The sequence below is a fragment of the Salvelinus alpinus genome, chromosome 11, assembly GCF_045679555.1.
Source record: "Salvelinus alpinus chromosome 11, SLU_Salpinus.1, whole genome shotgun sequence".
Classification (NCBI taxonomy): Eukaryota; Metazoa; Chordata; class Actinopteri; order Salmoniformes; family Salmonidae; genus Salvelinus; species Salvelinus alpinus.
The window spans coordinates 59,238,991-59,251,725 of NC_092096.1; the positions used below are offsets into that span (position 1 = coordinate 59,238,991).

Genomic DNA, 12,735 nt, shown 5'->3' on the forward strand with positions numbered 1-12,735 from the left:
CTGCTGTGACAAGGAAAAACAGCTCTCCACACACTGGCTATATTGATTGTATGCCATTGGTCTGATAAGTAGTTAAGGGCAGAGAACTTCCTGCTTATCAAGATCAGACAGAGACGGGGCAGTACATGGTGGCTCTATTTCCAGAAGAGTTTAGGGACAAGTGCCTTGCCTTTACCTGATCTACAGAGGAACATGCATTATCTAACAAACATAGGGCTAAGGCTGTACAAACGTTACCCTTGATAGCAAACACACAAAATACTTACTGTTACATCTAAGTTCTATGCCCATTTACAGGGAAACAGAGGCAGAAAAATACAAACAACTCAAGTTTATTAAAGGCTTCAGGTTAACTCGTTTTAAACAGATTAAATTGGACCCCAAAGCATCTCTAAACACATGAAATCAACTGCAAAACAAAACATTATTGCAGTGGCATACATTTTTTTACAATAAACAATGAATATTTTCTAACTTAAATAAACAAAACACTGATACAGATAAACAAACATAGCTTTTCAGTACACTCGACCATGCCCTAAACAGTTCTTCCCAAACAGACTGCATGGTCCCCATGGTCTCAAAATGGTTTCCCTCAAAGAAATACAGCAACAGGTCCTGTGCTGTGCTGTGCTGTGCTGTGCTGTGCTGTGCTGTGCTGTCTCTACACATTGGGATAACACTCTCACCTGCACAGGGCTAAGGGGTGCTTTTGTACCATTTTACATGTTCACTAAATAGAGTTCCCTGGGAAACACTGACTAAAACTATGGTTCCTACCTTGTCATGTTAACTGAATGGGGGGGATTGATTATTTCTATTGCACATAAAGAATACAAACTTCCATTACAGGGATCCAATGCTGCAACCCTATTGTAATTGGGGGGATTACTATTTTGTGCCTTTAAAATGGCCACAACTTTACCATGGTAAACCAGTCCAATCCCAAATTGACCGCAAATTGTCCGCTATACACTTGTGGAGATCATTCGATTGGTATAAGCAATTGGTATACACTGTTAAATCCTTCCAGATTTCCAGAAGTGCATAGGGCAAAGATATGTCCTAGGGTCTGTAGGGATCATATCTATTTAATATTTTAACAGAAAAGTTGTTTGATTTAGTTTAGTAAATTTTGGGGAGGTAGTTTGGTCGTTTTTTGTTAGTTCCGTTTTCGGGAATCCTGTTTCCATGGCGCACACTAGGTGGCGGGATGCACATTAGAAGGTGCCATCGCCAATAAGAAGAATAGCAGCAGCCTAGAGGTCGATTTGGGATTGAACCTCACAGTCACCAAACTGTAGGCTGGTTGGGGTTAGTACAGTATATTCTGTCTATTAGAATGTCGCTAAATGTCCACATGGTGGCGCTGTAACAACAACCAAATATAACTGTCTAAACTAGCCTACTTATAAATCCTAAAAGGTGGACTGTCTATCACAACTACTTATAACCTTCCCTTTACAACCACCCTTATATCGTTCACAAAGCGGTTAGGCTGAATACTTGCACCACCACGAAACTAGAGAATATATGTTCTACTTGATTCCACACACCCACAGCCATAATATAGCTCTGCATCCACCCTGTGTGCCAGGGGAGTGAAATGGAATGCACCTACTCTTTAGCCTCATGGCGCTCACTCAAAACACTCTAAATTGCATGACATGTTGCATGATGACAACTCTAAACCCTTCGAGAAAGATTGAGTGAAGTTTAGATACTGTCTTTGAAGAAGCAGAAATGGCAGGATCCAGCGCACAACTATGGAGTTGCAGGCCAACGCTTCACACACACATGATTGATGTTGCAATGTTGCAAGATACAGGAGAGGGAACTGATTTGTTGCAACACACAGCACTGCAAGTATAGCCTAATATTCATATTGTTGATACTTACGAATGTCATTAAAAATGCCAGTGAAGGGGAATAGGTCTCTGGCACCAATAGAAGAGCAAATATATGGGGGGGCGTATCTTACCAACTGCAGGCTAGGTTGCGCGCGCACAGCGCTGGGAGAAAGAACTTGATACAGAAATCACACGGACCTACAGTTTAGGGGTGGTGAAATTTGTAACCTTGTTGCAAGTATCTTTGGCGAGTAATAGGAGCAAGTGAGATCACCGAGATCTCCCATTTGGATAGAGTTGAGTTGTTGGGCAAGGATAGCGTCGGGTCTTTTTCAGGCACAGTTCAAATATATTTGAATATATAACGTTAACACCCTGGAAATGTCCGAAAACAAGCCGAATGATGATCCGAAGTTATCTACGACGGACAGGGTAGTAAAATGTAAGTGTCAAATGAAATACGTTTGATTATAAACTGTTCTTGCGTTGCTTTTTTGGAGGGGATAATGAAGTGACACTGCTGCCATAGACGAATGTGTCCCCCTCAACACATTGCAATCCTAGTCGTATTGCGCCCTAATGGTCTGCTCAATTGGAAAGCTGGTTATGGAGAAAAAGGGTGTTAGCCGTGAGATATGGCACCGGCTAGGTGATCAGTAAAAGTAGGAAGTAAGGGTGTTATTACAATAGTTGTAGGCATTCAAGGTTTGAATCAGTGTCCATGTCTCGCAACGTGCTTGTTGGATATGGTCCTATTGTTTATCATCTGCACATACAATAATATATACATTTTTTAACAATGTATTACCATAAAATACATTATTTTGTAGCCACACACATTTCATCTGTATTCACTTTTGCAAAATAAACGAGCATGGACGAAGCATGTAGGCTATTGCAGAACTATTATGCCACTGTTAAAGTTAGACTTTCCCCCTTATTTTAGTTTCATTAGGAACACATACACAATATTGTGACACGGTGTGTTTTATTCTAGTAATAAACATGTCGGTTCTTGTCTAGCCCGCATGTTTGATGTTTGCCCCCATGGTACTATAGCCTACAGGGGCTAGAAATCTTATGGGGGCTAGGACTATCAGGACTCATTTCCTTTATTTTATTATACATTAAATCACTATTGATTTAAAAACTTAGTTAGGTTCGTCTTTATACTCTACACACATGGTGTAAATAGTGCATCAGAATCTTAATTTTACTATAAAGGCGACTGTTGGGCAACTCTTCCCTTGACACATGACATCACAGTTGCACATGTTGACATTTTCGCTATCAAAGATACTCCCGTAGCCTCTTGCAATGACGGCATATGTTTGGTATGTCATTGCATTTATTTGACATACCAGCTCTCTGTAGTTACTCAGTAAAGGACTATTTATTCTACCTCATGGTCCTTTACACAAGAATCCTTTAAGAACAGTTTTCCTGTTTTTTGTGTTAGTAGCTGGTATGTACTCAAACTGCATTCTACTAAACTTGATGCCCACAATATTCTACTAGTAGGCCTATAGGTGTGCTCTAAAACAAGAAAATAACTTAATTCTTCTGTGACCACATGGTTCCATGGTTTCCACTAGATAATAATCCAAATTGGCTATATCATAAACAACCTCAGAGTTTATGCATTCAGATTAGGATCATAAATGGAGTCTAAATGTTGATATGCAGGTGAAATGATTTGCCAATAGCAATATCAGCAACCACATATACATATCTGTTCTCTTGACATCATGGCATATTTCAATTAAAAACAAATTGGACATTGTTCTATAATCAATAATGACTGATGCTACATTGTAAAGAGATGAATAATTCAACTATGACCAGAGGACATGACACAGGAAAGCCTTGACTCTGTATATGCGCTGGTCTGGATTTTGTTTTCATACCAAAGTGAATATAGAATTCTGTTCTCAATAGTTTCTTGCCATGTAACGTTGATCAACTCTGTATGTCTCTCTCCTGCTCACACTACTGATTGCACAGTCTTCATGTAAGTGTACCATGATCAATGTGCATATGTTAGCTCATTATCCACAGTAATGCTTACGGCTGTGGTTCAGGTCTTTGAGAATAAGGTTGAGACCTGTATGGGTGACTGGTAAGGTCGTGGGTGGTTTTGTTAATTATTTTCAAGAGACTGTCCCTGTAGTTCACTCCAAAATTGCACCCTATCCGCTTCATAGTGTACTACTTTTGACCATGGACCATAGGGCTCTGTTCAAAAGTGTAGGGAATATAGGGTGCACTTTGGGATGCATCCTATGTATCAACATAATGGGTTAAAGCTCAGTAATGGGAAAACGATTACATGGTCCAAATGGATTCAGTGAGAAATTGAGAATCGTGCAAGTCCAATTGTACTACAGATCCCATTAGCTCATGAATTGCTAATGTTAGACTACTCACAAGCCACATCAGACGGAATCACAATTAATGTCCTGAAAATCATATGATTTTTAACTTGACGACAAACGGTGATATTGATGATGCTGTTAGGTTGTTGAATGCTACCATGCACGCACAAATGTCTATAAAATGGAAATAGCACAGTTTAGATTTTTCATAATTATTCATTATTTTTTATTTTTTATCCTCCAACAGCTTTTATGATATCAGACTCAGAGCAGTTATTATTTTAGCTCTGTGTCAACATCATGCCTGTATTGTGTACAAAGCATCCCTCCAAATATCTGGAGGCAAAATGTCAGAAGTCATCTGTTGCCACTCCTCCCAGTTCACCCTACGGGCTGTTTCTCACCTTCAATACAACGTGCATCACTCATTTCCACCTGTTTCAGTTTCACTAAATATCCAGGTTTGTCTTAATAAGATGAGTAACCATATTCAGTTTGTGGAAGAGCTATAGATCTAGACCAGTGGAGGCTGCTGAGGGGAGGACGGCTCATAATAATGTCTGGAATGGAGCCAATGGAATGGCATCAAACCATGTGTTTGATGTATTTGATGCCATTCCACCTATTCCACTCCAGCCATTACCACGAGCCCGTCCTCCCCAATTATGGTGCCACCAACCTCCTGTGATCTAGATAGCTACATAACTGCTGCTACCGGCTCAATATCATGCATGGCAAGATGGCGACCATATTAATACGAAGTGAATAGTGAATATCAGTTGTTGTGTATTTTATTTGACTCCAGCTGGGAAGGAAAGCCCCATAGCAGAGCATGTGCTGCAGCACTCCCCTGCTTGCAGGGGCCTTTCCTTTGACTTGGATCGATAGTATCTGACGTTTGACTTTTGTGGGGGGGTTCCACCACTGATCCCACCACTGATCCCAGCTAGACAGATGAGTCATTTCTAGAACTGAACATTTAAGTAACGCCACATACTTCACTCCAGCTTGATGTAATCACCTGCCCAAAGCCCCAGCCTTCACCTGCTTTCAGGTTGCTGTGTGTGGGGGGTTGGGCGGGTGTGTGTGTGCGTGCATGCGCGCACGACCTACAGGGTCTCTCCATACACACATTTGAATTGGTTTACCTTTAAATCTGGTTAATAGGATAATCACCAGGTGTTATTTGGATAAGTAAATTAATGCATATCTGATATCTTGAGAGCGGATATAATCTGGCACGTGTCAAACTCATTCCACGAAGGGCAGAGTGTCTGCGGGTTTTCACTCCTCCCTTCTACTTGATTGATTAATTAAATCAAATAACGTTTTGTCACCTGCTTCGTAAACAACAGGTTTAGAGCAGTGAAATGCTTACATACAGGTTATTTTTAAACAATGCAGAGTTAAAGATTTAAAAATTATTAAAGTATTTTAGATAGTGATACGAGGAATAAATACATAGTGAATTTCAATAATGAGTAAACGTAACATGCTACAGTGGGGAGAACAAGTATTTGATACACTGCCGATTTTGCAGGTTTTCCTACTTACAAAGCATGTAGAGGTCTGTAATTTTTATCATAGGTACACTTCAACTGTGAGAAACGGAATCTAAAACAAAAATCCAAAAAATCACATTGTATGATTTTTAAGTAATTAATTTGCATTTTATTGCATGACATAAGTATTTGATCACCTACCAACCAGTAAGAATTCCGGCTCTCACAGACCTGTTAGTTTTTCTTTAACAAGCCCTCCTGTTCTCCACTCATTACCTGTATTAACTGCACCTGTTTGAACTCGTTACCTGTATAAAAGACACCTGTCCACACACTCAATCAAACAGACGCTAACCTCTCCACAATGGCCAAGACCAGAGAGCTGTGTAAGGACATCAGAGATAAATTGTAGACCTGCACAAGGCTGGGATGGGCTACAAGACAATAGGCAAGCAGCTTGGTGAGAAGGCAACAACTGTTGGCGCAATTATTAGAAAATGGAAGAAGTTCAAGATGACGGTCAATCACCCTCTGTCTGGGGCTCCATGCAAGATCTCACCTCATGGGGCATCAATGATCATGAGGAAGGTGAGGGATCAGCCCAGAACTACACGGCAGGACCTGGTCAATGACCTGAAGAGAGCTGGGACCACAGTCTCAAAGAAAACCATTAGTAACACACTACGCCGTCATGGATTAAAATCCCGCAGCGCACGCAAGGTCCCCCTGCTCAAGCCAGCGCATGTCCAGGCCCGTCTGAAGTTTGCCAATGACCATCTGGATGATCCAGAGGAGGAATGGGAGAAGGTCATGTGGTCTGATGAGACAAAAATAGAGCTTTTTGGTCTAAACTCCACTCGCCGTGTTTGGAGGAAGAAGAAGGATGAGTACAACCCCAAGAACACCATCCCAACCGTGAAGCATGGAGGTGGAAACATCATTCTTTGGGAATGCTTTTCTGCAAAGGGGACAGGACGACTGCACCGTATTGAGGGGAGGATGGATGGGGCCATGTATCGCGAGATCTTGGCCAACAACCTCATTCCCTCAGTAAGAGCATTGAAGATGGGTCGTGGCTGGGTCTTCCAGCATGACAACGACCTGAAACACACAGCCAGGGCAACTAAGGAGTGGCTCCGTAAGAAGCATCTCAAGGTCCTGGAGTGGCCTAGCCAGTCTCCAGACCTGAACCCAATTGAACATCTTTGGAGGGAGCTGAAAGTCCGTATTGCCCAGCGACAGCCCCGAAACCTGAAGGATCTGGAGAAGGTCTGTATGGAGGAGTGGGCCAAAATCACTGCTGCAGTGTGTGCAAACCTGGTCAAGAACTACAGGAAACGTATGATCTCTGTAATTGCAAACAAAGGTTTCTGTACCAAAAATTAAGTTCTGCTTTTCTGATGTATCAAATACTTATGTCATGCAATAAAATGCAAATTAATTACTTAAAAATCATACAATGTGATTTTCCTGATTTTTGTTACAGACCTCTACATGCTTTGTAAGTAGGAAAACCTGCAAAATCGGCAGTGTATCAAATACTTGTTCTCCCCACTGTATATACATGGAGTACCGTTACCGAGTCGATGTGCAGGGGTATGAGGTAATTGAGGTGGCTACAGTATGTACATATAGGTAGGGTTAAAGTGACTAGGCAACAGGATAGATAATAGACAGTAGCAGCAGCAGGTAGCCATTTGATTAGCTATTTAGCTTGTTTAGCAGTCTGATGGCTTGGGGTTATAAGCTGTTCAGTGTCCTGTTGGTTCCAGACTTGGTGCACTGGTACAGCTTGCCGTGCGGTAGCAGAGAGAACAGTCTATGGCATGAGTGGCTGGAATTTTAGAAAAAATGTTTTTCCTTCCTCTGGCACCGCCTGGTATAGAGGTCCTGGATGGCAGGGAGCTCGTACTCACCACCAATGTTCCCTCAAATTTTTGGGGGCACTGAGCAAATCTTTGATCTTGTGAGCGGAAACTTGATTGTTGTGAGAATTTTGTGCAACTTCCAGCACGCGTTTACAGGCTGCACCCGTACAGTTTTAGACAGTAGCCAATAGGCTATTTTGGCTATTTCAGCATAATGTACTGTAGACCTACCAATGAAACCAATGGAGCAAATCCCATCATATTTTCTAATGGACATAGCTTTTGATTTCTACGATATAGCCTACAGTAGCCTATATGTGGTTTTCAATGCAGGCCTACATTGCATGCGACTTTTAAAAACAGTTTTACATTATGAAGGGCTTGACATAAAAATTTTTTTTTTTTAACTTGGTCTGTAACACCGTGGGACAAATAGGTGACTGTAAATTGCAATGTATTGTGTTGTATGATGCAAGAAACCACTTTACAAAATACAATTCATTATTATTACATTATAGAGAATTAGACAATGTAGGCTACGCCTCTGCCTATTGGCTTATTTGCATATTCAAGCCTTTCTCAAAATACAACACTGCCCCTTTAATTTAGCTTTTTACATGACTGGCTTTTCAAAGACAGCTTGAAATGTAGCCTACGCGCTTTCTGCTCTTGTAAGAAGCAGTAACTCCCCATTGCTGACCTATACTTATCAATAACTGGGCTAATAACTCGCTAACTAGCAAAGAATGTAAACAAATGTGCACACGAGCGGCTCTGCGCTCTGATCCAATAGAAATGTTCTTCGTTGCGCTCCGGCTCTGCCTTCAACAAAATCACAGACTCAGTCTTGCAAAGTTAGATTTGTTTTGGTTTGTTGCATTGAAAAGAGGCTGATATATGTTGATTCGATCACATAAAAAACTTTGAACTATAGAGTGTAAAGTAATGGGGCGAACTCTGAAGTTCAATCTCTCACGTCTCTGTGCGGCCTGGCATTTCTTCTGCGTGGCAGTCCTGGAGGAGGTGTGCGCTTGCAGCTTAGAGGGAACATTGCTCACAACCCTCTGTAGCGCCTTGTGGTCGGGTGCCTTGCAGTTGCCATACCAAGCGGTGATGCAGCCAATCAATATGCTCTCAATGGTGCAGCTGTAGAACCTTTTGAGGATCTGGGAGCTCATGCTCTCTTCACAACTGTGTTGATGTGTGGACCATGTTAATTCCTTAGTGATGTGGACACCGAGGAACACTGACTAGTAAGGAACTCCCCTCACCTGGTTGTTTAGCTCTTAATTGAAACAAAAAACCTAAAACCAGCAGACACTAGGCCCTCCACGGAATGAGTTTGACACCCCTGTAATATGGTTTTCAAATAGGTTGTAGCCTATTTTTTTCCCCTCCAATGTTCAGCCGAGAAATAGCTTATTATTATTATTATTAGTGTTTTGCAAAGATGTCCAGATGTCCTTATCCTTACTATTCCTATGTCAGAGTGATAACAGCAGCACTAGATGGGATAATTGGGTAGACTGGGTAGACGGGATGAAGAGCACCATTTGTGACTGATAACGGCAGCCGCAGAGAACATAATGGTGTTATCATACATGGATTGTCAGCTGATTATGTAATATATAAACGCAACGTGCAACAATTTCAAAGATTTTACAGAGTTACAGTTCATAAAAGGAAATTATTAAATTGAAATCAATTCATTAGGCCCTAATCTATAGGTTTCACATGACGGCGTAGCCATGGGCTGCGCCCTTGCACAGTCATGTGAAATCCATAGATTAGGGCCTAATGAATTGATTTAAATTGACTAATTTCCTTATATGAACTGTCAATCATAATGAGTTTTTCCCCACAAAAGGGCTTTATTACAAACAGAAATACTCCTCAGCATCCCTTCAGGCGATCCCACAAGTGAAGAAGCCAGATGTGGAGGTCCTGGTCTGGCATGGTTACACGTGGTCTACAGTTGTGAGACCGGTTGGACATACTGCTAAGTTCTCTAAAACAACATTGGAGAGGCGGTTTATGAACATTTAATTCTCTGGCAACAGCTCTGGTGGCCATTCCTGCAGTCAGCATACTAACTGCACGCTCCCTCAACTTGAGACGTCTGCGGCATTGTGTTGTGTGACAAAACTGCACATTTTTAGAGTGGCCTTTTATTTTTCCCAGCACCAGGTGCACCTGTCAATCAATCAATCAAATGTATTTATAAAGCCCTTTTTACATCAGCAGATGTCACAAAGTGCTATACAGAAACCCAGCCTAAAACCCCAAACAGCAAGCAATGCAGATGTAGAAGCACGTAATAATCATGATGTTTAATCAGCTTCTTGATATGCCACACCTGTCAGGTGGATGGATTATTTTGGCAAAGGAGAAATGCTCACTAACAGGGATGTAAACAAATTTGTGCTTAATTTTAGCTAAATTAACTTTTTGTGCGTATCGACAATTTCTGGAATCTTTTATTTCAGCTCATGAAACATGGGATCAAAACGTTAAATGTTGCGTTTATATTTTTGTTCAGTGTATATGGATTGGATAGAAACCATGCTAACCAAACTGAAATGTCAGTGCACATTTATGAAAACATTATGAAACGGAACATTTAAATTAGTGTTTCTTATTGGACAAGTCCATGTATTCCCTTTCTGTTTCAGTACATTTTCCAGTGTGGTGGCTAATAAACGACCCAGGTTGTGAGAGAGCCAGAAAGGGTGTGATTGAGTGGGTTTCATAGTAGTGGAGAAAAATTGCAACTTCCTTTCAGTTCCACTGAGTTTTGTTTATGTGCATTCCATGGCCCCTCAAGTTATGAAACTTGCCAAGGAAAAAGCTTTTGGGAGTTCTTGTCGAACGGAACTCTTGTGGACGTCCTTGTATCACCAAGCGACAGCGACCTGTGGAATCTTAAGAGTTCTGAAGTGAAGTATTTTTCTGCTGCCATAATTGTCTCCTTAATCTTTGTGAGCATCATGGTGAGAGAACGTCTATGAATATTCTTTTGGAAAAGTCCTTGTCTCTTTTTATTATCAGCTTGTTGTAAGGACTGTCTTTTATTTTCACACAAACTAAATACACTGAACAAAAATAAATGTAACAATTTCAAAGATTTTACTGAGTTACAGTTCATGTAAGGTAATCAGTCAATTGAAATACATTCTTTAGGCCCTAATCTATGGATTTCACATAATTGGGAATACAGCTGTACAGATATTTAAAAAAAGGTAGGGGCGTGGATCAGAAAACCAGTCAGTATCTGGTGTGACAACGATTTGCCTCATGCACTGCGACTCATCTCCTTCGCATAGAATTGATCGGGCTGTTGATTGTGGCCTGTGGAATGTTGTCCCACTCCTCTTCAATTGTGTGCAAAGTTGCTGGGTATTGGCAGGAACTGGAACAAGCTGTTGTACACGTCGATCCAGAACATCCCCAACCTTCTCAATGGGTGACATGTCTGGTGAGTATGCAGGCCATGGAATAACTGGGGCATTTTCAGCTTCCAGGAATTGAGTACAGATCCTCGTGACATGGGGCCGTGCATTATCATGCTGAAAAATGAGGTGGTGGCTGTGGATGAATGGCACAAAAATGGGCCTCAAGATCTCGTGCGGTTTCTCTGTGCATTCAAGTTGCCATCTACAAAATGCAATTGTGTTTGTTGTCCGTGGCTTATGCCTGCCCATACCATAACCCCACCACCACCGTGGGGCACTCCGCTCGCTCACACGACGCCATACACGCTGTCTGCCATCCGCCCAGTACAGTTTAAACCGGGTTTCATCCGTGGAGAGCACACTTCTCCAGCGTGCCAGTGGCCATCACAGGTGAGCCACTGCCCACTGAAGTTGGTTCGAACTGCAGTCAGGTCAAGACACTGGTGAGGACGATGAGCATGCAGATGAGATGGTTTCTGACAGTTTGTGCAGAAATTCTTTGTTTGTGCAAACCCACAGCTGTCCGGGTGGCTCGTCTCAGACCATCCCGCAGGTGAAGAAGCCAGATGTGGAGGTCCTAGGCTGGCGTGGTTACACGTGGTCTGCAGTTGTAAGGACGGTTGAACGTAATGCCAAATTCTCAAAAATTACGGAGGCGGCTTATGGTAGAGAAATTAACATTAAATTATCTGGCAACAGCTCTGGAAGACCTTCCTGCAGTCAGCGTGGCATTGTGTTGTGTGACAAAACTGCACATTTTAGAGTCACCTTTTATTGTCCCCAGCACAAGGTGCACCTGTGTAATGATCATGCTGTTTAATCAGCTTCTTGATATGCCACACCTATCAGGTGGATGGAGAATGCTCACTTACAGGGATGTAAACAAATTTGTTCCAAAAAATTGAGAGAAATAAGCTTTTGTGCAAATTGAAAAGCTCTGGGATCTTTTATTTCAGCTCATGAAACATGGGATGAACACTTTACGTCTTGCGTTTTTATATTTTTGTTCAGTATACATTTTTCTATGGCCTCTGTCTCTTAAACATGCACACACAAACACATGCATACACACGCACGCACGCACGCACGCACGCACGCACACACACACACACACACACACACACACACACACACACACACACACACACACACACACACACACACACACACACACACACACACACACACACACATTCCAATTTCTATGGCCCTGCTAATCCTTTCTCTCAAAGTCTAACCCACATGCACCCTTTTGCTCGATCTATGTCTGCCCTTCACAACGCACTATACTCTCTTGCAGTAGGATTTGGGGAATGGTGCACCATGGGAAATAAAGGTCAGATAAGCGGAGCTCGTTTTGGTCGAGCTGTGGATTTGGGGCCTACAAGCCGTAAGGGTGCAAAGCAGCCAGCCACAGTTAGTGAGCTAGTCAATGAGCTATTCATGGGCATAAAGACAGCGTTATGTCCCGGAGCAGGCCTGTTTGCAAGCAAACGTGTTGTTATTACTCACAAAGAATTAACCATGTGGGCTCTCTCTCACTCTCTTGTCAGTGTTTGCAGACCCAGAGACTGTTTTTGTTGACAGAGCTGCACTGCTCTCTGAAATGAACCACGGTTCCACTTGTAAAAAGTAAAAATCTCTGTTTTGGTCCGAAGAGCTGCTTGTTGCCATAGCTTCTTGGATGA

At 42.0% G+C, this 12,735-nt stretch overlaps 1 protein-coding gene across 4 annotated transcripts in view; it reads left to right on the forward strand.

The window, feature by feature from the left end:
• The first annotated feature begins 2,009 nt into the window (after positions 1–2,009).
• The window catches only part of LOC139534929 (protein phosphatase 3 catalytic subunit alpha), a 137,512-nt gene continuing 126,786 nt past the window's right edge, over positions 2,010–12,735 (forward strand). For 2 of the 4 annotated variants that reach the window (XM_071334467.1, XM_071334466.1), the window contains exon 1: positions 2,011–2,292. In XM_071334467.1, coding sequence (XP_071190568.1) covers positions 2,232–2,292 — 61 coding nt within the window. In that variant the 5' untranslated portion in view covers positions 2,011–2,231. Of the gene's footprint in view, positions 2,293–12,735 lie in introns of all 4 variants that reach the window. The other 2 variants (XM_071334465.1, XM_071334468.1) reach the window with 2 other exon arrangements.